The sequence below is a fragment of the Phalacrocorax carbo genome, chromosome 14 (genome assembly GCF_963921805.1).
Source record: "Phalacrocorax carbo chromosome 14, bPhaCar2.1, whole genome shotgun sequence".
Lineage (NCBI taxonomy): Eukaryota > Metazoa > Chordata > Aves > Suliformes > Phalacrocoracidae > Phalacrocorax > Phalacrocorax carbo.
Window position 1 is genome coordinate 6,916,883 of NC_087526.1, and position 26,771 is coordinate 6,943,653.

The following is a 26,771-nucleotide window of genomic DNA, read 5'->3' on the forward strand; positions in this document are numbered from 1 at the left end:
ACCTTCAGGTTTTATTTATCTGCTGCAATACCTTATAGAATCTTTGCCGTCTAATACACTGATGCTCAAAAATTTTACCGACTAGAGAAGGTAAATGAGGAGATGGGAAATTAAGATCGTAATCAGACTACCTGAACTTTGAAGCTGAATATGCCTTTTGATGGCAGGGAGGGGAAAGGGACATGGGACACACGGGACTTTGAAGATAACCACATTAAAGACTTGGTAGCTTGGCTTATTATTAAGTATACGCACTTGATATTGGGTGAATGGTGAACTGCTAAGTATCTTGGATCTGGTGAGGATGATGGTTTCGTTAATATTGATTTGGGAACAGTCATAACTGGTTTTGAAGTTTCCTGTTTTGTTTCCCCTGTTGAAACTTTGTCAGATGCAGGACCAGGACGCAGGGCTGGTATCACAATACCAGAGGAGCTGCTCATTGCTGTCCTAGGGTCTCTGCCAGAAACTGTTACGGTTGTGACAACTCCACCAGCACAAGAGGCAGGAAAAGGACAAGCCTCTTCAGGTAGAGAAGAATCTGTATTGTTATGGCCCTGGGCTGTAGGAATGTAAGTTCCTTCTACACTTGACTGAGGAATTGTTTCTTCTACCGGTCCAACTTCAGTTTCCATTGCGTCTTCAGAGACAGCCTCTTTGGCAGGCTCTGCTGCTGGGGCTGGTGCAGCACTTTCGTACTTTGGCTGACCTTCTGGTTTTGATTTGGACTCCGTTTTTTTAACGGGAGCCACTGACTTAATCTTCTTCGGTGGGACTTCATCTTCAGATGCTGAAATCTGACCTATAAATGTATTTTAAAAGCTTTTGATTACTATTTAACAATGAAATATTATGGAGAAAAACAAACAACACTTAACAGAACAATTCTTTTACTTCGCACAAAGTCAGCACTGCAGATACCTGTACAGATTTTGCAGTTCAGGTCAAAAAGATGGGCTCGATGTTGACTTGTTGTATCCTTCAGCATACTGCTAAAAACATCTAGAGAAGGAGCACTGTTTAAATTTGGTGCACTTCGGGCTGACTCTTGCTGCTCCTAAAATTAAAGCATATTGTGTCAGGTTTCTCAAAAAAACTTTGTCCTCATTTCATTCCACAGTGTTCTGAATTAGATAGCTAATGTTCCAAAATAAAAGATTTCTCTGTAAATTGACAGCAAGGGCTGAGAAATACACAGCATTTTAGAAGTACATGCAAAATATACCTATCATTTGACTGTTGCACTCCTTCAAACTAAAAGGAAAGATGCTCATAGCACACCTACTAGGTGATATCCTTACAGTTCATTGAAACAATCTGCACTTCTGATGAAAAATTCGAGGCCCTAGTTACCACTTATCTCCCTCGATGTCTTCATGCTGAAGCAATAGCCAATACTTACATCAGAATCAGACACTGGCGGAGAATCTTCCATATTTACAACTTGCACATGTTCCCGTTTTACAGATGCTTTCTTGATTTCATGAGATTTGCTTCTCGACTCTATCATCTGAAAGAAACAAAACCATTTTGGTAAAAAGCCCACATATTTATTTTATAATTTTCTTCTGTACTTTGTTATCATTTGGCTGGTGGTAGAAGAAAAGTATATTGAAACTGAAGATTATTAGTATCTCATTAGGAAGAAAATGATGAATTAACATATGGGTGGTAAGGGTTGGTGACCTTGCTCTTAATTCATATCTAAGGACACGGAGGAAAACTATGTTACTTACTGCTTTAGCTGGTTTCTCTTTCCATACAGACAGTTCTTTAGATAAAAGTTCTTCTGGTTTCATTCTCACTAGTTTTGACAACGAGATTTCCTCACGAAGGACACGATGAAAAAGTCCCTGAAAACAAAACAGGCTTTGTTACCGTGCTAAAGAAAACCTGCTCGGGTAACCAACAAAGATTTGCAGTGCTGAACAGGCAAAACCTGTTCCAGTTTCTTAACTCTCTTAAAAAACCCCTATCTACTTTTAAACACGTTTGGAAAGGTGCAGCAAACAGAAAATAAGGATGAAACAAACACAAAATATGAATTTTCATCATTATCATCAATATCTTTCAATATAACTGAATAAGGATGTCAACAGCTGAGCAGCTGCTCTCCTGCATCTTTACTGTAGAAATTGGAAAAAAAAGTTTTCAAGTGTTCTCTAGTGGGTACTTTCACCTGCACCAACATACAGTTTTCTCTTTTAAAGCATAAATATGATCATGTACATGAGCAGTATCCAACACGTACTACAGAATATCACAAGAGGAGAAATTAATAGTCTGTATTTAAGAAAGCCATTCTGTAAATAAATATTTCACACCAGATATCCAAACTTCATAAATACACATGACCAACTGAAGTAGACTTTGGATTCCTGGATTAAAAACTATTTTTTAAAGATCTGAATGGCTTTATAATAATCTTCTACAGTATAATTCCTAAGTCTTTATCTTGAAACTCTTAATGTTGAGGCCAAAGTTGGACATATGATTAAAAACCAAAAGTATATTTCAGTATATGTTTACTTTTTAAGGAAATTCCAAACCTGGTTTTTGGGGTCCTTGAGATTGAACATGATGCTACGGTATTTACTCTTGTATCTGTTGTCCGTAACTTGAAACAAATTAAACATCTCCTTTTCAATATTGAGTGCTACTTTCCCTACTTCACTCTCTGTCATGACCAGATCATCGCTATCATTGACTCTGTTAAAAACAAAAACGGGTACGTGCATTTATGTTAGGCATGAATTTTCAGGCAGCATTCATAAAAACTAACTTTTCAGAGCAAGGAGCTAACCTAAGCTCTTCCTCACTCAGTGAGGGCTCAAGACTCCTTTAAAAGACACCTCAAAGCCAAAATCTATCTCAGGACCTTGGAACTGTGAACTCTGGCAACCGTTCATGACTGTCCACAGGCAGCCAGAGAAGGCAGCCTTTGTGAACTGCCGTCAGCCTTTACAACCACTCCTGCTCACGGCCCTGACGTTAGGAGCTTCTCGGCCATGAATGACACAGGGAGCCCAAGCACTTGAGTTTTAGTCCTAGACCTGCCACTGTGAACAGCATTTCCATTTCAGAAACCATACCAGAGAACAGTGGTCTATAATAAGTATTGATGGCTGGCATTAGCGTTAATAATCGTTCTGGGTCAATTTGCTTTTGTTCGTTCAGGGCTTTTTCTTCTTTCCTAAGTGATAGAGCTGTCCACTGACCAAGATTTGTTGTTGATTTTTATGTTGGGAGGGGAGAGAACCTCTACTTCCGTAAGCCTGTAACTTTCACTATGGTATTTCCTATACTATGTTCCTGACAACCTCTGCATCTCCAAACATTCCCGTCACCAGATTTTAAAATTTCAGAGCACCTGCATTAAAAAAGTTTCTATGGTGTAATTTAATTCTTCAACTGTAATTGCCTCAGTATAAATGGAATGGTGAGGTGTCTTTTTCTTTGGTTTTTTTTTTTGTTTGTTTGTTTTTTTTAAAGGAGCGCATTTATAGGAGGACTTAAATTTTATTTTTAATATGAACCTGAAATGCCGATTATACTTGTAGTAATTTGTAGTACAAATTCAGTCCCTCATTATCACTTATCAAGTAAGCAAAACTGCAGGGTAAACATTTACACCTAGTTGTAGCTTCCGATATAAAATAAGTGCTTTGAATTCCCACCTCTTCCATAAAATTTCTTTTAGGGACCGTCGAATGTTTTGTCGAATCTGAGAGTTGGGTTGTGACTGCATAGGGCTAGGTGATGCTTTTGCTTGACTACTTCCAGATGCGGTAGAAATGGAAGACAGTGAAGGCTTTTTGAGTCCTCCACCCAAACTGGAAGATGTAGCTGTTTTTTTGGAAACTGAAGAACCATGAGAGAGAGACAAATGTTTTGAAGGAACACTGCCCGAGGAAGCAGCACTGCCTGAGGATGGCCAAGGTTTCTTGGGAATTACACCTTTGAAACTTCCAGCAGAAGGTTTAAGTGGTTGCTTAGTTAGTGATGTGTTAGAGAAGGATGGGGACTTCTTTGAAGGAAAATTTTTAGCGAGAGAAGACGTCTGTTTCTCCATTATAGATGCAACAGCTTTCTTCGATGCCGATGTAGGCTCTGATCTATCTTCGTGCTTTTTCTCTTCCCTTTGAGCTGTTAAAACAAAGAAAAAAATATTAAAGGCTTAACTTTATAACTTCCTATTCATGAAGATCAGTTATCTATAAAGAAAAGTCTGTGAAATTACATCTCTAGAGAATAACTAACTATCAAGTAGGGAATTTAAGCTATTTATTTCCACTAGCCTTTTTAAAAGAAATTTTAAAAACCATGCAGAGGTTGACAGAATTTTGAAGAAATTTGTCTTTGATGCTTCAGACAGTACTTTGTCTCAGAGGCCGACTGAAGAGTTTAAGGAAGTTCCACTTTGACTCTTAAGGTTCAAAATTTTATTTACAATCTACGCAAGAAAACTGAAGGGAAAAAAAAAAGGCACCACCTTCAAAGATTCCTGAGTGAGATAAGCTTAAAAAACACACTTTCACACATTTTAAAAAAAAAAAATCTAAACAGAAAAATTCTCACAGCACCTTACAGAACCTCTTTATTACAGAGGCTGACCTAACGATAGACTCCATTGATTTGAAACTGCATTATTACCTTAAGTTTAGTATTACTGAAGTTTAATGAACCCTTTCCCCCAGACCTTCTATTTTAAAGAGCAAGCAAAGACAGACAAGTCACGTAGCACAGAAGTCGCTTACAAAATTCAAACGCATACTCAATCTTCTTGGTTGCTAGCATTAATATCATATTGATGTCATTGCTATCAACTGTTATTAGATCTTCCTACTCTGTTCCTAGGTAAATTCTAGATTTATAGGATAATTAAACATTAATATTGCTGCTTAGGCTATGACCATCTAATTCCCACTATCCACAAACTACTCCATTCACGCTATTCAGATTTTCCATTTAAACATTTTTTCTAATGTTAATAGAATAATTGATACATGCCATATACAAGAAAATGAACAAAGTATAAGTAAAGGCTCCTGTTTCCATCTATGTTGAAATTATACTTACACAGAACATTAAAAGCCAGTATTTCCTTAAATGCATGTCACCTGTCCACCTTCTGGCACTGACAGGAACAATTCAACACAGCAAAAAAACCAAAACAAAAAAAAACCCCACACACCCCCCAAGCAAAAACCACAATGTTTACAGGACTCCAAAGCTATAGTGGGCTCACACTAGCACGTTTATCCTGACAGCTCAAACACGGAAAGGCTCTGATGGAAGCTACCAAAACGACAACTCCTGAAATACAATTGTTTCAATTCAAAAAGCCAAGTTTTCTCCCATAAAGCCTTTTTTTTTCCTCACAAATCTGTAGAAAACCAATGACTACTTAACAAGTTTATTTTTTAATCTGATGTTTTTAGCTAGTGAGGGTTTGTAGATGAATTAGCCCAGAAGCCCTAGGTGCAAAACACAGGACACTTCTTGGGAAAGATCCAGGAATTGAACTTTTGATAACTTCACCAAGGACCAGAAGGTCCCTCTCACCATCCAGATCTGCTAGAACAGGAGCAGGAATTACTAGGAGGGTCTAAGTTGCCCCATCTTTCCATCTGTTCTCAGATGGACTTGAAGGGGACAAAGCACTCCCCTGAAGCCTGGTTCAAGAAACCCCACAAGTCAGCCCAAGCTTTCAGTGGAAACACCCCTCAAACGAGGGCAGGTTTGGAATGCTTGAGGCGTAATGCGATGCTCCCTCATTTCAGGAGGAAACGGCCTTGCAACCTTTCCCATACTTAGAAGTTCAGGTACCCCCTGAATGTTAGCACACGCTTCCAGCAGAGAGACGCTTCTAACCCGGGGTTCTTTCAATGGGCTCTTACTGCTGGCAGTTTCAGCACAAATACAAACCCCAGTGGCTAAGTGAACTAAGAAATGAAGCTGTACTTCTGTAAGGCTAAGTACAGAGGTGCGTGCTGACCTTCTGCTCGAACACAAAGAGAAGCCAGAAGATCCAGAAACACTGTGTACTTGTCCGTATTTTTTTTAACCTAGAAACATTCTACAAGTAGACACCGTGAGATTTTTTGAGTGCGATTTAACTGTTTGAAGTGTAAAACGAAACAGGTGACACCATACATTAAATAACTTCAAAGAATGTGAAGATTTTCCTATAAAGTAGATTAAAATGATTACTCACACTATTCCCATAGCTTTCCTTAGAGACTGGTCTCGGTTACTATCCAAGACCGAGGCGGGGAGACCTTCCGTGTGACCCACGTCTTCCCTTATGTCCCCACCCTTGGCCAGAGCTTACCCCGCTAACACTGTACGAGTTGTCAGCAGGGCTTTGGCAGTGACGGGGGGAGGACGGGGATCGGGAGCTATTGCTGATGTTTTTGGTTTGGTCAAATTAGGCACCCAGAAGTTAACAGAGGTAAAAAGCCAAAATAGTTTGAGTCTTGAATAGAGAGAAGGTGAATATCCAAGAGGTGCGCACTGATAGAGCTGCAGGAATTACTCCCATTCTCTTTTCCTGGTTTATTGTATCTTCTGCACAGGTTTGTACCTTTCCAGGCAGGCAGGACAGAAGCAAGTTTCTGTGACTCATCATGAAAAGGCAGGACATCACAGCTCAGGTTTCAAAGTGATGACAGAAAAATTCAGTCCTCAGCACCAAGACATTTAGTTCTTTTGGTTTACAGCAAAAGTACAAAACGTGAAGTTCTAAATTTGTATTTAATTCTCTACATGCTATCTTTTTAATAATTAGTTCAAATTAGTTAACAAGAACTACATTGCTAAAACTAAAAATAGCGCAACCAAGATGTTTTGTATCAATCCGATGTTGCATATATGAGAACTATATGCACACCGCAAAGGTTTCTACGTTACAAACAGCTGTATGATAGTAAGAATACATACTTGTAAACTAAAAGTTACTAGTACAAAGGTAGATTGACGTTCCCAGGGTTGAAGGGCAGCAGAATCAACGTGTCCAAGAAGAAAGATGCAGAAGCATCCTTTATTCTGCAAGCTGACATCATGACTATTTAGAAAAGTTTCCAATGTAGGGCATGTAGTTCTGTGCTTCTTTAGCCAATGGAAAATATGCAAATATTTCACAAGCCTCACAAAAGTTGTAACAGTTCCAATACAATACTACTATATAGAAGTGAAAACTGAGTCCCTAACAGTACTTGTTGATTAGAGAAACCGATGGTGCAGATTTTGTATGCACCAACTCGGGCACACATGGGTCATTCAGTGATTCAGAACACTGACTGACTACTTTTCCAAATTTACAGGATGCATCACCGTATTTGAAGTACACTCGTATCATGTGCACATTTTGACAAAGAATCAAAGCTACTGAAACCCTACACGTGCAAATAACCTGTGAGGGCTGTAGACGAACCTAATCTAAAAAGCCCCTCTTATCTTGACTATGAGAAACCAGAATTTTTGTCCCATCAAATCTTGTTTTTTGGTGACAAGATTAATGTGCTGCCACATAATCCAGCTGAACCAACTCACTGTGTCATTACATGGGTCTTGGATCCAAGGCACAGGAGCACCCAGCTGAGTGGGAAGAAGGAGCAGGGCTGCCTCTTCTGGTGGCAGCTCGCTCTTCTGTTGACTTAGCCGCAACATGAGCGCACCCCAAAGCTTACGCTGTCTTCTGACAGGTATGAAACGACGGCAAGCGTATGTTTGGAAGAGTTAACAAATATGTACTCTTTTCAGAGTGCAGTATGCCAGCTTATGTAGAATTTCACTTCTGAACAGATGCCACAGTCGCTCAGCAAACTGACAGGACGTATAGTGGAACGGGTATTCCCTCAGACTATGAGTTTCAAAGCACTTGGCCTTGCAGTCCATGAACAACTTGAAGACGCAGTCAATGCCTACTATACATACTGGCCAGTGGTTTTATACTGTGATGTTTCCAGTCCTTTTCATCAGTAGCTCCAGCGTACCTACAATAAATGCTCTTAAAAAAAAATTTAAAAAAGGATAGAGGACTACTGAACATTAGCCTATCCAGCCTGACAGCGTAATAGGGAGTTTCACCACAGACAGAAGATTAGTGCCAGGATAAGGCATTTAGTGGCTCTTCTTTTTGGCACTTTTGAACACAGAGGTGTACCTCCCTAGGCTTGATGTTAGGAACGGTACTTAAAACAAACATTAATTCCTATTTTCCCCATTTTGTCCTGTGAACCATGTATTAGGACAGCAACAGGACTCTTACTGACTAAAGAGGCATGGGCTGAGAGGTTCAGCTGGAGCTCAGTCAGGTCATTTCCAGAGTGAAACCCAATGAAACCTCTGGCAGAAAAAAGTGCGTTCCTTGCAAGGCTTAAGAAATGGCATTACTATGGTATGTTCACTAGACTTAACTATAATCTCTCCCACAGATACAGAACCCCTCCCCTAAGGAAATTCCCCCTGAAGCTAAGCCAAATATTACAACACGCAGCTAAGAATGAAACTTCTGTTAAGTAGTGGAGGACGTAACCGCCACATTATCTATCGTGTTACAGACCCGCCTGCTGAAAGCCTGATGGTTACGTAGCCTCCACTTCTGTACACCTCAGCACTGACGTTCCAACACTGATGTGGTTGTTCAGGCCCAGCGTAACAATGATTTCCACAGTGTAGCGCTGTTTAATTTTGTGTGAAGGATTTGCTAATGCCCTCGTATCATAATCCCTCACCAATGCTGGGAGGCTGTGTTTTACACCACCAGCATGGAAGTAATCCAAAGGAAACTTTGCTCCTCCTCTGATCTCTTAAAAATATTTCTGTATAGCATTCAAACCCGTGGAGCTTCTTCCCCCTTTCCCTCTCTACCCAATCTTTCCTTGGAACAGTAGCTTTAGAGAAAGCCACTTCAAAACCACAGCACCAACCCCCCTAGTTTCGATTCAAATTATCTCATTTGTGACAAGTTGTTTTGTTGCAGGCATTACCTAGTTTTTCCAATTTTTAAATACCTGAAGAAATGCGCTATTACTTTTGTTTGTATAGTTTTAAAAGTATTCAGATCACACTTTAAAGATCTTCAATTTCTTGCTCTATTGATGCTACGAGTTTTAAACTGTGCTGTAGATAAACCATAGGTAGTTACACTTGAAGAGTCTGTTTCATAATGAGTCTGTAAGGCTGATTGTTTTCTTTTAGAATCTGAAAAAAAAAAGCAGCATCACAGCTACTACTACAGAACACTAAGACGACTTGTGAAAAATGTCTTACAGCCATGCAAGCTGACTGTTACATTGCACCAATTATGAGAAGTTTCCCTACAGACTTAAAAATTTGGCATCAGGCTGGTCACACACCAGAACTGTTGCCTCTGGTGTCTAATATTGTCTTAACGTTTCCCTGTGTTCTCCTCCATCTACACTAATCCACGCTTTTTTCCCCCAGGACAGTTCCTCATGGCAGTGTGCGGGGAGCGCAGGCTGATGGCGGTGTCGCCTTGCCCAGCTTGCACAGACCTTCCCGCAGCGGGAGCACCGGCCCAAGGGAGGACGTCGGCAGCCCAACACTTGAGGAGACGCTGCCTTGCACGCTGGCGAGCCTTTACAAGCCCGCGGTGCGGAGGCTGCTGAAACGTGTGGGTTCTACAGCTACTTCTCCTGCTCCTCTCACTAAAATAGAGAGTTTTAGGAAAAACAAAAACCCACAACTAACTTTCAGATGTATGCACAGCATACACGTTTGTGTGGCACCAACGGTAAGAAAGCTGGCAATTAACATTTTTCTGTAAAAAAAATTTCTGTAAAATTCCACAATATGAATAAAACTTAAGAAGCAGAGTACAGCTACTTATGATCCACCTTGTAAAGTGGGTCATTTACTACACTGTCCTTTTCAAAAAAAACTGATGTCAAGTTAGGAGGAGGAAAATTCACACCAGTGCAGCTTTGCAGTTGTCAGAAAAGCAAAAAATTGTTGGTAGGTGTTCTCTGACAGCCTGCGTAAAGTCTGGCCAGAGCTGAGTAATCATGTCTTTTGAGAAGAGCTAATCTCTGAAGACAAACAGCAGCACTGGCCTTTACAACAGCTTAGACATCCCACAGGAATGAAGGTGTGAAAAGACCGACCAGAAGCAATGATCTATCCAGGAATTCACAAAAACCCCCATCCAGCGTTTTGCGTGTCACTCAGAACTGGCCTGTGAAATTGCACTGTCAAGTTCAGTAGGGTCCCGCAGCTCCTCCTTGCTCAGGCGCAGGCAGCTGCACTATCCCTTACTCTGCAGCCGTTGCCGAGTGCTCCAGCTGTCCGCTTTGAACACTGCAAAAAGTGAGGGCAGCCTGTTTTGACACCTATCACAGTAATAAAGGAGTCTCTTGGCTCAGGGAAGATGAAACGTCTCACCCCTATTTGCCAGTATCTGAATTCAAGAACTGCATTTTTCCCCTTTGTGAAACTGCTGAAGCAGAGGACGGGCAAGATCTCTCAAATTTAAAACTGGTGTTGTTCCAACAGCTTCCCCCTGCCACTCAGCCTCGCTATGTCCCACACGGTCTTGCTCGATGCAGCTGTGGTATGAACCCTCTCTGCATGCCTCATGACAGAAATCATTTTAACAGAGCAGAATTTAAAGTAACCCCCCCACCCCAGTGCAGTGGCTGATACTGAACTTTAATCCATGAGTTCTTCCCAAGTGACACCTTTCGAGGCGGTGTCCAACTTAAAAAATTGAACAAAGTACATGGGTGAGCCGGTGCTTTAGATGTCAGTTATAAAGCACTCTACAATGGGAAGTTACTTACCAGGTACGAGAGGTTCCTCAAGAGCAGCCTTTGCAGTCACACTGCTGGGGTGCGTGCCTGACATCTCAGAGCCTCACAAACTCGTCGAAGAGTCAATCCTGCTAGGTGCCACTGAAGCACCCTCTTGTGGCACCGAACGTTCAGTGCCCCAGGCTGTGAAGGTGAGGTGGTTTGTAACCGCTTCTGTTCCAGGCCGTTCAACTGTTGCTTTCCTGAAACCTGTTTTTGCTAGACTTTTTGTCATTTCCCTCAAAGACAGCTTAGCATTAGTTCTAAATTCAGAAGTGTTGAACTACTCTTAAATAGGTTTCAGTGTTAGTTTTCACCGTTAATTGCCTACAGAACAATGTGTCTGCTTCCACTCTCAAGACCAAACCAAACTTTATTACCAAACACTAGTGTTTCAGGGGTGTGCCTCCTGCCCTCCTGCTATTCTTCAGAGGTCTCTCAGTTCTAATCTGCAGCACAGTGAGAAGCTTGTAATCAAGCTGCCTACGTGCCAAGCCTTTACATTCAGGCACACAAAGAAAGTAAATAGGCTTTAATCAATTTAGGAAAATATGACAGAACAGCCGCCTTCTGTCACGGTCATTTGTTTGCATTCAAGCAAACACCTTAGCTATGCACGTGCAAACCTGGAGCTCAGACATGCGAAGCTTTGTTTGTTTTGATCTACCTTAGAACTACATCTTCACAACTACACCGCTCCCAAGTGAAAGAGAGGCGCTATCTGCTGCAGAAAAGGGCTCCTCATTTTCCAGACCGCGTTAATGGATTGTTATCATCGTTCCTTGCAGGGACAGGCCATCTTCAGGTTCCAAGTTCAGTACAGATCAGACACAGCGAATCATCAGCGCCAAGATGAGCAGCAAAACTTGACTCCAAAGTGCAAGAGATCACCTCAAAAACACCCTTTTATTTGGGGACTAGCAGAGGAAGACCTTTTTCACTGGCTAGGCAGTCAAGTGAGCAAGTTCAAAGAACTGAAGTACATTAGTAAAAGAAAGCAAAACAGCAATAGAGGGTGGTGAGGTTTTTTTTTAATCAAACTTTCATCACTTTCAGTGTTGATGACAAAAGATAAACCACCCTTATATTCATAGTGCATCCGTAAGTGGTACCAGGTTTCTGCCCCCCCAAACCCTTCCTCTCAGCAACGATTCCTTACACTGAAGCCAAGCACCCATTACGGCAAGAGTGCTGGCTCTCTGTCGTCCAAGCGCCCTGGGGTGCTAGGTGCTTGAAGGGCAAAATAGGAAACATGCCAGCAGCAGGGACCAGGCTTCCTAACTTAAGGGACACGGGAAAAATCTTCAGGTGGCTGACAGCCACAGGACAGATGTAACATACCTTGGTAGAGCAGAGAAGGGGAGCTCCAGTAGTTCACAGGCGGGAGATGATAATCGCTCCCCAAGGATCCCACTCTCCTGTTAAGTGGCTGGGTCCCAGGGGATGCTGGCTTCAGCAGCCACTCCTGGTCCGCCTCGCGCCACAGCCAGGGTTCAGCCCACGCGCCAGCACAGCCCCTGCCATTCTCATCATGCAAGTTCAGCACCAGAGCTGCGTTACACCAGCCACTCCTGTACTATAAATCTTCCCAAAGCCAGACCTCCAACATCAACTCCTCAGAAGTTCTGGCAGACTCATCTTAGGTATTCTGATCATTATTTGGTCCGTCAGCAGCCTTTCTGAGAACTCCCCTAGTTACAAAGCGTTAAGGCTAGACCTACATATACAGCCACCACGTGTCCCAGAAGGTTGCTGGTAACAAAATAAATCATTCTTTTTATTCCCCTGGTACTACTCAATACTTTCTGCCTCTTAGTATGGGTCTACATTGCAGAACACAGCATTAAGCAAAGATGCCTTAGCTTTCAAGAGTTAATTCAGATGCCAGAAATAATTTAGTTGTAACAGTATGGAACTTGGCACAGGCTAGTTTATCCTATGGGGAAGCACTCACACCAAAACAAAGGCATCAAGTTTAACTACAATTAGTCCTTGCAGACAAACATACTTATGATTTAAGAATAGCTCCTCAGTTTAAGTAAATATTTTTAATAGTTAGTAGTCAAGTATTTTTAAGAGCTGAACCAATAGCAGTATGTCCACATAGACTGTACTCAATTGAAGAGTCAGTTTAAGCTGTTAGAATCTTGCCTGAAGAGAAGCATTAAATTGGCACCAGCCTGTGTGCAGTAAGGCCGTACTTTTTTCTTTTTACAACAGTACCTACAGCTTCCTACACAATTTCTACCTCCTGAGCCGTAACTCCTCTCTGTCTTGAGTGCACCACTACTCTCTCTATAGTGGTATATTTTCTCTTTCCTGCCTTTGTACTGTTATTACAGAAAGAAAAAAAATACACAAGGAAAAAAGTTATATGTGCTATAATCTAAGCATTTTGGTATGCAGATCACATTTTCTGATGATGGGCTCCTGGTATCACCGCATTTCCTTTACAACATCTCTACATTTTGTCAGAGGTGTGCAGAAACAAAGCAGTCCAAGTGCCCTTTGTGTCTGGGATCTTTTACTACACAAGCGAACACTATTCACTTTGTGAATAGTCCTTGGGTGTAGAAAAGTTTAGCTACAGAAGAAATGAAGAAAACTGAAAGGGGATAATAAAAGGGAATTTGTATCACCAGAGCCAGGGCTCTAAAACCTGCCTCCCACTTCCAGGAGGTGGCAGCGTTAAGTTGTCTCTCCATAATTCACGGCTGTAAAGCACAGGAGGTACCACATACATTGTGCTTCTCTCTTAAACACGTCTCCTTTGAAGTCCCACTTATTAACAATTTCTGTGAAATACTAGTACTAAATCAGATATTCTAATAGACACGTATAAACTCGTTCTATTTATCTGCCTACAGTTAAGTAAACAGAAGTTTAGTGCCTTGGTGTGACAAAGTGCTTTTTACTCAGGAAGAACAGTAATAAGACACACATTTAATGTTTATTTTTCACCTAATAAACCCTCTTCACTCTCTTGTGTGCTTACTTTTATCAATAATTGCAGTTAAGATGTTGAAGTAGCTTTAGCACCTGCACTGCGTAAATTATCAGTTCACGTATTTCTTTTAAGTCTAATAAGTCAGCTGAATTTGAACAGATTTGAAGCACTGATGAGTACTTAGTATATGTACGACTGCATGGTTTTAAAATTGGGATACTTCAAATGTCAATCTTCCCCTCCTTTTGAATTAATTTTCTATTTTAAAACTGCTGATATGTTTGCTGCTGACTTCTATTTGACGATTAACAACCAATATATAGAAAGACGTCTCTTCCAAGCGTTGCTCTATCAAGCAGAAAACCTGAGTTCAGGTGCTTCAGACATACCGATACTGCTGATAAGCCTTTGCACCAATGAAGTGTTCCTTTACCCCCTTTTTTACAGGGCAGAGTGAATATAATGGACAAATATTAGTGTAAAACTAAGTTAAAAAGCCCTCAGCAGAGTCAAATAAGCAGTGGACGTAAACTGCTTCTGTGGTTCCTTCTGGAAAAACGTGTACGCTGTTTAAAGTTTGTTGTCCTCCAGGATAATTAATAATGCTTCCTATTATTGCAAGATGTATGCTAGTCTGCTTACAAAACTGAAACATTTCAGAAATCACTTTGGGTGGTGCTTCCCCACACACACTTAGATCATCTTATTAGATAAACAGGAGTCTATTTGGCTTTTGTTATTAATTTTGTCTCCTTTGATATGACCTAAATAGTGATAATTAACACTAGCTCATGTGACAAATTCAGGATTTCTATCACAACTTGAATCTTTGAACAACACTGTTCCTAAATCTCAGCAATCTGTGTACTTGTATCAATTTGGAAGCTAGGATGAGTTTTGAAATTCAATATAGAAGTTGAGCACTGCATATTAAATTAATATCAATTTTCCTAACAGAATTAAAAGCAACACTTCAGAAAGGGAATGTGACTCTCATATAATTTCCTCTTCTACGTGTAGTTCAAATACTGCCTGCAACTTTAAAAGTACTTGTAGTTAATACTCACTGATCAAAGCAAGTCCAAGGTATTTCCCACCCTAGCTATTAAACGAATAAATAGGATTATTTTCACTGGGAACATCAAGATGTTACCATCAAGATGTTACCATCATTAATGAGGCTCCAGATTTTGGTGTACAAAGTCACTGCCAAGTACAGCCCTAACTCATCCCAAAGAAAGCTAGAGAGAAAAATTAGGAAGTAAAGAAACACGCACTAATGGGAAACAGAGAAAAAGAAATCACTGCTCTATGTAACTGCATACTACTAGCACCAAATATCTTTTTTTTTTTAAATGCAAAACAGGTTGGGAGGAGACAAGGGGCCTTAGTGGCAGCGTTTAGATGCAAATATACTCTATGTCCCTATCACCCAGTACATCTGTGGGAGTGGCTTGATTTTCTTCTTGCTACTACTTAATAAAACTACTGGCATATGTAACAACAACATCTTGTACCTGACAAGTACAGAGTAAACATATAAAGTAAATTCATGTCTGAAATATGATAAACTGACTGATGGAAAGAGTATCAGAGAGAGCAAGTCTGCTAATCACAGTAAGTTTTCTTAATTCCTAAAGGGCCTCGTGCACTGAGGGCACAAATAAGGATTTGCGGATCACGACTTGAAGCTCTGGGAGAACGCAGGCTGTATTTTGAAATACTGTGTATGAAAGAATCCTGTCCTTACCCTCCTCTAGGCAACCTCAAGTCCAAACATTAGACACTTAGATGTCTGAATTAGTCATCTTAAACCTCTTTCATAATCAATGTTCAGAAATAAGCATTTCTAAACAGTGAGTCACTTTGTTCTAAGATTAGTGTCTAAAACAGATTATATGTTTTGTCCACTGAAGGTGTTTTTCTTGACAGGCTAGCTCAGACTTAAGGAGTTCTAATTTTTAGATACCTGAAGTTAGATGACTCATCTCCATAATGCTGTAACTTCTATGTTTTGAACAGCATATAAAGATTTGTTAAATAAATAAAATCTTGTAGGATACTCTTAAAGATGATGCAAGAACAGATTCTCAGGAAGCTTTTACAGATCAAACCCATCCAAAAAAAAAAAAAGCAGGACAAATTTTTTCACAAATACACAAACAATTCACCTGGGAATTTAGTAATGGCACAGAGTCTCCACGTATTAGTATAACTTACCTTAACAGCAATCTGAAGTTCTTCCTTGCATTTGATATAAGAGTTCTTCATCACACGTACTAGGTTGTTTTCTATTTGTTATTAACGTCTGGTACATACACATATTTTTGAACCAACAATTTAGCTACAGGCATCCAATATTCTACTGAAATTGGTTAAATCTGTGTAACCTCCAGTGTAGTAAAACTTCTGCGCAACCCCCCATAAAAAAAACCCCAAACTCACTGCTGCCTCAAAACCTGTAGTCCTGTCTCCTAGAAAAATAACTGTATAGTAATAAGGATATTTTAAGTGATATGGTTATGAGATAGAACATGTCATAAAAATTTGACAAGTAAAATAAGCCCTTATAGTTTCATTTACATGTTTCTCAATTTTACTGTCTAAACACTACTGCTTCCGACAAGAAAAAGCTAGTTTCTGTAGAAGAAGCTTTAAAAATACAAGTTTATAAAAATATGTATCTTAAGGGTTCACTATAAAAAAGGCACAGGGCTGAATTAATAAAATATGAAACAAAAATATGCAGGGAAAAATAATAACCATTTAAACATTTGATGTGGGTAAACACAATTAAAATATACCTAGTAAGTCTAAGTGCTATAATAATAAACAGCAATTTAGGGTACCTGGTGTTCCCTCAGTGTTTAAAAATTACATCTAAAAACATCTCATCTTAAGTTTATAAATTATCTTTTATCAGTTATTCTACATGTAAGTGTTTAATAACTAGGTTTATTTCTGACATAAAATGTAAAATTGGCTGAACTGTGGTTAAGAAAGCTGTGAGAACTGGATTTCTGAATTCATTAACCTTCAAATGAGTAAACATTAGACACCAGGTCATGTGTTTTGTAAATGTGAAATGCAAGATTTCATCTGAAGTTCTATCACTAGAACTTACATTGTAAAACTACTTAGCTGGAGTCAGTAAAAAATGTCATTAGCAGAAAAGACTTGTTCAGGCTACAAAGTAGTATTTACTTACCTTTATGTGAGTTACAAGGATGCTATTCAAAACCTGCAAAAATATGCAAGGCAATATCTCTGCCTAATATCCACTTAAGATGTGTTCTTGTGTGCGTGGATAATGTGTGAAGAATGAACATATAAATAGGAAAAATAAGGGTACTGCCTCCCCCCAAACTTAAAAGTAAAGAATGGTCCTTAAATTATTTCATGTAAGGAAGAAAAGCAGCAGGAAGAACTTGGATATACTCGACAGTTAAAAGCTGTCTGCAGAAGTGTAAAGTATCGTTGGATAACACGTTGAGGGTTTCATTCTCGGCACTAGCACTGAAAATGCAAGACCTGAGACAGGTGCCAAATCTAAATCACAAAAATACAATTCAAATTAGTACAATCAATTGCTGATTCACTGTGCACACTGTGCAACCTTCTTGTAAAACTTAACACAAATATATCAATACTTACCTTTGCTAAATTAGAAACATTTGTTGTCTTTATGGGAAAAATTTAAAGCTTAATTATGTAGTTTTCATCCAGAAATCAGCTGTGGAGGTTGACAGGCTCTTAATCATACAACTATCACATGATACAAATGAAACTCTAGAAGTGCCTCCCATTTGTGTGTATCTCTGCGTGTGAATCTTTGAAGGTGGAGAAAAGTAGTTTGGTGCCATATTAAGAAATAAAACCCAAATCCTAAACTCCCTAGTCTTGCAGAGCCAAGAATGGATGGGTATTCAAAGAAAATGTAAACAATTATTCAGGAATATCCCTATGCGATACATACATTTGAACAACAGTGAAGATGAAATGGCAGCAGTCCTTTCAGGCTTTACAGCATTGTAATTATGATCGCTTGCCCAGGATGGTGTGCTGTTTTCTGCTGCTGGCTCTTTAGCAATAGGTTGAGTGTTTGCCTCAGTCTTGGCAGTTGACAAAACAGTCTTCTTCATATTCATCTCTCTTTTCTCAGGAAATGGTCTCTTTTGGTTTGAAAGAAGCTTAACACCTGCCTGCATGATTAAAAGAAGCTTGATTACTAAAAATCAGCAAATACATTATATTGTAAGAACAAGCAGAGATATGGTTACATACATGTACACAAATTTATTTTATACTAAGCTCCTGTAAATACAGTTGAAATTATGTCATTCCACATTTGAGTCTATAAAGCAAGTTCATCTACACTGTAACTTCAGGAAAAGAGAATGGCAAAGAAACCACCTCAGAATAAGAGTATTTATCATCAAGTTGTGGGGGCGTTTTTTATGTTTGTTTGAAAAACTACTGCCCATTTTCAAAATGGTTTCAAAAGGGAAACGAGAGGCTGTAATTTAATCTTTTTGCTTCCCAAAGCACACGTACAATGCAGTCACATTAATTCACAATTCACAGTAATTCCAAATTACTGTCCAAAACCCATTAATTTGGAGTTTAAGAAGGTAAAATTAATTTGGAATTAAATTGAAATAAAAAAGATGTATTGCTTATACTTCTTTTTAAAAGGCAAATTAATTTAGAATTTTTTTTTTAAGTGCACTGATATCTAGAAGGCCCTTTCAAGAAACTATCTCTGTCTAGAGGCAATTATTAAGATTTTTAAAGTGACAGCAAAAAATTTTATTGTCAGAAGAATTAAACAATGCTTTTACCACAGAAGGCAGCAAGAGAACAAGGGGGGAGCATGGGGGGAAAGCAGGGAAGCAAGCTCCTCTTCAATGCAGGACCTGCCATTTTATTTGGCCGAAAAAGGAGAGCACAGAAACAGGTCACTGTGCTTCGTGGCAACTGTTTTGGATCACGAACATTAGCTTACCTGCAGTTGAGATTTCGGCATGCCAGGTTTTTCAGATTTGGGTTTGATCTTCTCTTTAGGTTTTGGTTTTGCATCTTTGCCAGCACTTAAAAACTTCATAGTGGCTGCAGCATGTTTGAGAATGCAGTCACTGCTGCAATACACAGAATCAGGCTGAGCCAAATTAAAGCAGCCAGGACCAATGCACTTTGATGCACCAGGAGCTTCAATTACCTATAGATTGAAATGGAATGAGTTCAAACTTCAAGAAGGAAACAACAGAAACATACCTGTGTAACATGAAGAAACACTTGCACATCACATGTGCAGACCACAGCTATGACCGTTAGTGACTTGCACAATTGCCAGCATGAAAGCAACTTTCGTTCATGATGTAACAGAGTAAGAATTTCACTCTTGTAACACACTTTTTTCAGAACATGTTCTATTTTCAAGTGCTTTATCTGCTAGCAGTGAACTAAGGGAGGATGGTTTCCTAAATTTTCAGATCCCGTAAGCATGCAAATGCTTTTTTCTGATCCTCTACATCATCTGAGAAATCTCCTTAATAATGCAGAACTGGTTTCTCAAGAGCAAGGTTTCTAAAACACATTTACTTATTTATCACCATCAGCAGCTGTCCTCAACCATGCACACATGATAAAGGAAGCACTCAGCTAAACAGGTGTACAGGTAACTCTTGCTCTAGGGTTTTACCAATTTTAATTTTACAAGTCACCAGCTTACATAAACACAACCATTCTCCTAACTTTGCTGTTCCTAATACTTCTTACACATTGAGAAGTTTGCATACGCAGTCTGTATTTTTCTCTACTTCACAATTACTCTCTTATATCAAAGCATTATATACTGAGCACTTCTCCAAATGTTAAGATTTCGACAATCACACATTCCTTGAAAACAGAGTACATTAGGTCAAAGTCTAGAAAACTCTGAAAGCTCTTTATGCTCCAATATATCACCTCTAGGAATTATGCCTGTGGTTCCACTCTTCTAGATTAATCCTAAAAATGTTATACAACTGGCCTGACACTTGGAACTACTGTAGCACTAGACAGCACCTACCCTATCAATAAAGTGCAATTTGTGATTACTCAAAGGAAGTTTTCAGGAGTATTTCCAGTTTTAAAAAAAAATACTTGCATAGCGTGGCTTATTTTTCCCCAATCAAAAGTCAGTAACACAGCATTATCTGCTGCAGCCTGATAAAACCTGGGTTTGGGAATTTTCCCATAAAAAGTAAGCTTATGCTTTAGAATACTTTTCTATCATGTACACACTTTCAACTATGAAGTACATGAAAGAAGAATCGATTCACGTTCCCTAAGAAGGGCTTCAACTGAGCTGTCATTTCTGATTAAGGGCATTTACTCAGATGATAAAACTTTCAGTGTTGAGGTACCTATACAATTTCCAGCTTTAATCACAAACCAAAACTCTCCAGCTATAGGTGCTTATGGACAGCAACAAAAAGGAGTCTTTCTCAAAGTGCTTCAAATACTGGTGTAAGAGAACAGATAAACTGAATAATCAGACTGGTCAGTCATCGGTACCACAGAGGGATTTCAGGGCATCAACATTTGAAATAGCAATGATCTTTTTGCCTAGAATGGGCAGGGAATTCTGCAGCCAGAGTGTGGTGCTTGTTTATACAAGCTAGAGGGATCGTAACTGAGGTATGAGGGACAGCATGGGCTAAACCACAGACTTGACCCTTCAGTTCTCTCTAGACATGGTACCACCTGGCAAACACAAATGGAGCCGTTCCACCCCATTTCCAAATACCAGGATACCTAAATTAGCAGTTCTTCCGTAAGAGGCAGTGTGTTAATGATACTTAGGTTTTCCTCGCATTAAAGGAGAGGTGCCTAACACGTTTAAGTAACTTATTAGCATGTTAATATCAAAGAGTAATTGGTGACACTCAGAATCAGAACTTCAAACTAATACTAACGTTGTCAGTAAAATGCAGACCAACACCAACGGAACTGGACTCTCAAAAATGTTTTTGTACACAAAAAAGTACAAATGTATTTGAAACTCTGTGAAAACACTTTTAAGAAATATACTGTTTTCTATACACTTGACTTAAAATAGTAAATATTTATATATTAAGCTCAAACTGTTTTGATCTATACACTAAGCACACTATGCTGATATAGATAGCTCTGCTACTTAAATGCACTAGAAGTGGGGGGTGTTCCAGAAATGTTTTGTAGAAAATGTACTGCAACAGAAAGATTCCTCCAGACAGCTGCTTACACTCAAACTTGTCATACTTATTCTAGGGATGATTTCAAAGTTTAAAGATTAGGTGTCAAATAACAAATTCATACAGAAAAAATATTCATAGCTGTAGCACTCCAACAGCACATATGCTAAAGACGCTCTTCAAGGCATACTAAGAAGGAAAATGTTCACGACGTTGGCATTACTACAGTAGCTTAGGCAGTACAAAGACAAACACTGTTGTACAAAGTTTTTTAATTTGTGTACATTGAGCTGAAGAAGCTTCTTTGCCTGTATTTTGAACTCGGCATGGACCCTGCTATTACAAAATTTAAGCTTCTTTTATATTTTGTGCCAGAATTTGCAATAATTCTAAATACAATTTTTTTAATGTTGAAAAGGCAGTATAAAAGAATTCTCTATGTACTAATAACTTCAAGAAGCATCAGGACAAAAATCACTTCAAAATAACACTTTCTTCGTTTTAGTTCCCGTACTGATAGAACTACAGGTAAACTTCTGCTAGACAGTAATATTTAGTGGGTTGTTCAGCTTCATATTTAGCTCTAAAAAACCAAGCCAGGTTTACAGCCGTACAAGTAACCCATTGTCTCAATGTACTCAGTGAAACAAAAAATAACAATTAAAATACTTACAGGTTGAAATATCTTTAGTTTTTTCTTCCCACTTGGATTTGCAGCTTTTTCAATCCTACCCTTGATTCCTTGGTCCTCAACAGACTTTTGTTCAATTGTTCCTATGCTTGTGAATTCTGTGCCATCCACATTCAATTGCCCTGCTTTAGCTTCCTGCTGGTCTATTTCTGAAACAGGCTCATCCTGTCCCTGTAGAATGGTGCAGTTTGGACAGATATAGTCCTCACCATTCCTTTCCAACAATCGCCCTCGAGCCTCAGAAATACCCACACAGTCACCATGAAACCATTCCTCACATCTATCACAACAAATCATAAACCTAAAAAAAAAAAACAACAAACAGTAAAACATTTTGAAATTATAAGTCTATTAACACTCAACAGATATTTCAAGCAGCAGATTTTAAGTACCCCGCCAAAGCACCAGCATACTCTTTTGCCTCACTGTTCATTCCTGTATTCATTTGTTTATCCCCTCTTTTAAATATTTGTTATAAACTTCCCCCTAAACTTCAAACAAACCCAAGGGCTCATTTACATATACTAAAAAAAGTAAGCAATAGCATTTGGCTTAATTTTTCATCACAGAAAAATTCCAACTACTTGCACTACATTTTTAGTTGAAACCTTTGCCTACCTGTTGTTATGAGGCTGACGACAAATACAATACAGTGCGTTTGGGTCATAAATTTCAGACTCAGGTTTGCTTTTGGGCAGTTCTTCGGGTTCTTCATCTGTGATCCCTTTTGCACCAGGGGCAGGCTTTACCTCCTTCTCAACCTGAAGATCTTCAGTGTCTTCCTCAGACACAACCACCTGACTTGCAATCTCAGTGCTGTCTGCAGTCTCAGGCTCTTGTTCGACAGGCAACTCAGACTCAACTTGTTTTTCAGACTGGACATCACCTGGTTCTGTAGGATCCTCTTCTGAATTTCTTTTCCTCAGGCGGTTCTGTATATCCTTCAATGTCAGCTGCACAGGTTTCTGTTCAACGCGTTTCTTTCTTAGTCGATTCTGCAGCTCCTTTAGAGTTAACCCATCACTATCGCTATCAGAAGTATCATCTTCCTCCTCCTCTTCCTCATCTTCTTCCTCTTTTGTGTGTCTGCTTTTAGAGCCTTTCTGATCCTTACTACTCCTAGTGCTAATCCTCCGAGTTGGAGGTTTTATATCCGGGGTGCTCTCAACACTGTCTTCTGAAGCAGTTTCAGCGTCTGTAGCGGGACAGGATGCTGGCTCACTTGAATCTTCCAGAGCAGTAGGCACACTCCTCCTTCCTCTGCGTCTTACTGTCGTAAGAAATTCTTCCACTCTTTCTGTTCGCTTTGGTTGCCGTCCACTACGCCTGAGGTTTAAGCTTTGCTGCTGCTGTTGTGGCTGTTGTTCACTAGAGTCCACATCAGCATCTCCCACACCTTCTCGCTTAGCAATTGTAGTCCTTCGAAACCCCCAGGTTTTCCTGAACTCTTTACTTGTCGGCTTGATAGTTTTTTGTTCCTCCTCATTGCTTTGCTCACCTTTCTCATCCAAAACTGATGCTAAAACCAAGGGAAGAGTTAGTAAACTGGTGGCAAAGGAAGAGGGTTTTTCTTCAAAGGTTTTTTTTCAACATAATACATATATATATAATCACAAAGAAAATAGATCTCCACCTCATTTTAAGACCCTGAAAACAGATAAAATGCTTTCTGGTGAATGTAATGCAACAGCAACAACAACTAAGCACATCACTGAACACTGTGCCAACATAATCCAGCTGTTACAAACTCTTCTGTTATTTACAAACTATGTATATACACACACATATACATACACAATGGACAGGTAAGCATATATTCTGCTCAATTTGAAAGGAATAAATCTTACCAGGAGAGCTGTTTTCCATGTTGTCAGTATTAGATTCAGATTCTAATGGCACTGGCTGTGACCTTACAGCTTGTTCCATAGTACGGACACCACTGTCCCCACCCTGAAACGCTGAAGAGAAACAAGGTTCAAAAACTCAGATTCAAAAAGACTCATATCCTAAGTAATTAACAAATATTCTGATGTAATCTCGTTATGTTATTGTAGCAGATACTTAACTTGAATTTCAACCCAGTAACAGTCGCTGAATATTAACAAAAAGTTGACTGAACTCCTTCAAAGCCAAAGTGCTAAGTTAAATATATGCATATGGACACTATACTGACATATTTATTAAAGAGCCTTAGGACTTCAGATATTTTCTGCCGTTTCTCAAAAAATCCTTTCATGGTAAGAACCTATTCCATGGAGTTTGTCTGGGAAAAAACCTATAGCAGTTCCACTCCGTATGTGGGCAGAGGAACCAGGCATGCAGCAGTGTGAAAAACCATGGAGCAGAACAAGTAGTCAGCTCAGACTCCTTAAGAACAAGCAGTCATAAACAGACAGTACAGACACAGCTAATGTTTTAAAGGTAAGGATGGTATATTCCCTATCAGTAACATTTGCAGGTAGAAAGGACTGCTGATTACCTGCAGCAGGGTAAGAAACAAGGTAGAAACAACATCCAGTTTAAAGAAATTCAATGCTACTGTTCAGATAATACAGGGTTAGTCAAAGATTGAGGTTTTGGATTTTAAGCAAAATGTAAAACCAGAGAAATACCCTAGTCTCCCTTGTTAAAATAAACCAGGCCTGTATCTTGTCTGTTAAATAGCTTAGCTACTATTTTTAAGTTGTTTCAGAAACACTGGTGGGTATTTGGGATAAAACAATACACTTTCCCTTCATTCTTTCCCTAACAAGGTTTATTGGATAGAAGAAATAATACAGAAAAGAATAAAATAAAAATCTTCTCAAACATCTGACAAAAAAAAACCCCAAAAACCAAAAAAAAACAAACAACACACCCAAAACCCTGAGTTTCATTCAACACACACAAGAAAGGCTGCTCCTTGACATGGTTATTTACAAAAAGGTTTTCAAGCCTATATGACCTACCAGAATGACAACAAAACAAAAAACCCCACATAACACCAAACAAACAACAAAAAAATCAGCAAAGAACCTCCAACTTTACAGGTGGAGCCACAGGAAAAAAAAAATTCTTTTGGGGGAAAAAAAATTTGTTGCAAACAACCCAAATCCTTTCTTTCTCAAAAGTCTCCTCCAGCGTACTAGGAGACTTACTTGAGAAGACAGAAGCAAATGAGAGAAATAAAAGATCTGAGACTGCATTTTGAGTAACTCAGGAATAACCTGGTTTGAACAAGTATTAAAGTTAGTATTACATCATGGTGCAGTGTTTTAAATTAGTTGCATGCCATGTAAACACTCTCCTAAATGAAGGCAGAAAGTATGTTTTGCAGTGGTTGCAATTACATTGCTCATGTGAAACTATAACAAGCAGTAGTAAGGATTCCTCAATGAGCTGGGTAAACAGAACAGTACTTAAAAAACAATGAGAAACACCCCACAACTCCCCCCAGAAACGTTTCTGGAGTAGTTATATGCATATTCCTGGCTCCAGAATTGCACAGGTAAGCCAAAAGGGAACATTAACAGAATTTCTAAGTAACAGTACTTGCTGAAAGAATCAAAAATATTTCTAACAGCTGTACACATTACAGCTACAAGTTTTCAGAGGCACCTTTCCTAACCTTGCAGTGTACACTGGTGATAAATGGCTCCTTATTTCATACATCAGTTGCCTTACTGTTCTGCCTCATCAAACAAACTATAGTGCAACTCCTCTGCTTTCTAGTGTTATATTTAACAATGCTACAACAGAAACGTTAACTGTCAATGCTATGCAAGCATCCATGCAAATACGTTAATTAACACAAGTTGTAACTTAACAGTCATTTCAGTAAGATACTGAGTCGCTGTAAAAGCTGCAGATTCCAGAACAACAATTTAAATAGTAACTGATTACGTTTAACATTACAGCTAGAATAAAAATTTTTAAGCCTGTAGAACACAGGTAAAAAGCTGAAACTGCTTCAATCCAATATGAAATTCCACCAAGTATCCCTGTAAAAAATCCCTTTAGGAAAAAAAAACAACCCAACACTAAAGTTATATTCACACCAGAAAAAGGCTTCAATGGAAGTAAGGGAAAAAGTCAAAACAGTTAAAGTTTACATCTTTGTTTACCTTGGAAGATGAAGAAATGTTAAAACCTACAAGCAGAAGTAATCCAAATTCTGAGATTTAAATTCCAGATAAAAACGTAAAGAAATAGGAAGTCTCTTCAGTGTCCTCTATATGCTTTACCTGACACAGCATTAGAGGTTGGAATAGCTTCTCCCTGCAGAGCTGAGTGAAAAGGAGAGCCAGAGGAGGGCAGTAAAGGATCAGAGTCATTCAGCATTATCCTTCCAGCACATGCTGAAGGGCGGAACTGAGTCTCTAAGCTGTCAGCAGGACCAAATACTACCAGTTCTCCTCTTCCTGCTGGCTCCTGGGGGAGGAAAAGAAAGAGAAAAATAAGGCACCGATATATTTATCTTAGTATTTCTTATATAAATTTGGGATTGTTTTGCCTCTATTACATTCTATCGCAAATTCCATTATTTTGCCTTCTTGACAGTTTTCTACTTTCAGGAAGACACTGAAACCAGAAAGAAGAGTTGAAGTAAAGCAACACCACCTCCACCACTTACCAACAGTTGAGACCTCTGAAATAAACACAAAATACAATTGTACTCTCAATTTGTTTAGATCCTATTATGACTTCCAGAACAGTAACAAACTGTAATCAACATGTCTATTCCATTTACAGATTTAAAAGCATTCTGAGAGTGAAATTTAACAAGCATGTACTGTGCAATGAAAATGCAGAAAAGCTTTTAAACTCCCTCAGCACACCCAAGGTTACAGTAGGGAAGATTTGCCCATTTGTACTAAATTTCATCCCAGAACACATCTGCAGCTTTGGGGATTTAAATTGAAGTGGCTACTCAGTGGTTTTGTAAGGTAGGATAATAAAAATTTATAGTTGAGCTTCAGAATTAAGGAATATTCCTTATAGCTGTCCCTTTCACTAGTAAGGTTTGCAATATAGAAAATTTCAGAAGCTTTATTTCAAGCTTCTATATCAGCAGGTTATAGCAATAATACCACATTTTCCTAAAAATTAACCCTTGGAAAACT

At 39.1% G+C, this 26,771-nt stretch overlaps 1 protein-coding gene across 3 annotated transcripts in view; it reads right to left on the reverse strand.

The window, feature by feature from the left end:
- The window catches only part of DIDO1 (death inducer-obliterator 1), a 55,225-nt gene that overhangs the window by 14,791 nt on the left and 13,663 nt on the right, over positions 1-26,771 (reverse strand). The window contains exons 2-13 of one of the 3 annotated variants that reach the window (XM_064465385.1): positions 25,893-26,079; positions 23,517-23,627; positions 22,288-23,188; positions 21,652-21,970; positions 18,767-18,979; positions 17,738-17,963; positions 3,678-4,146; positions 2,550-2,709; positions 1,737-1,853; positions 1,403-1,510; positions 922-1,057; positions 256-802 (exon numbers count right to left, since the gene is read on the reverse strand). In XM_064465385.1, the coding sequence (XP_064321455.1) occupies positions 256-802; positions 922-1,057; positions 1,403-1,510; positions 1,737-1,853; positions 2,550-2,709; positions 3,678-4,146; positions 17,738-17,963; positions 18,767-18,979; positions 21,652-21,970; positions 22,288-23,188; positions 23,517-23,627; positions 25,893-25,989 (3,404 nt within the window). In that variant the 5' untranslated portion in view covers positions 25,990-26,079. Of the gene's footprint in view, positions 1-255; positions 803-921; positions 1,058-1,402; positions 1,511-1,736; positions 1,854-2,549; positions 2,710-3,677; positions 4,147-17,737; positions 17,964-18,766; positions 18,980-21,651; positions 21,971-22,287; positions 23,189-23,516; positions 23,628-25,772; positions 26,080-26,771 lie in introns of those variants that run through there. The other 2 variants (XM_064465386.1, XM_064465387.1) reach the window with 2 other exon arrangements.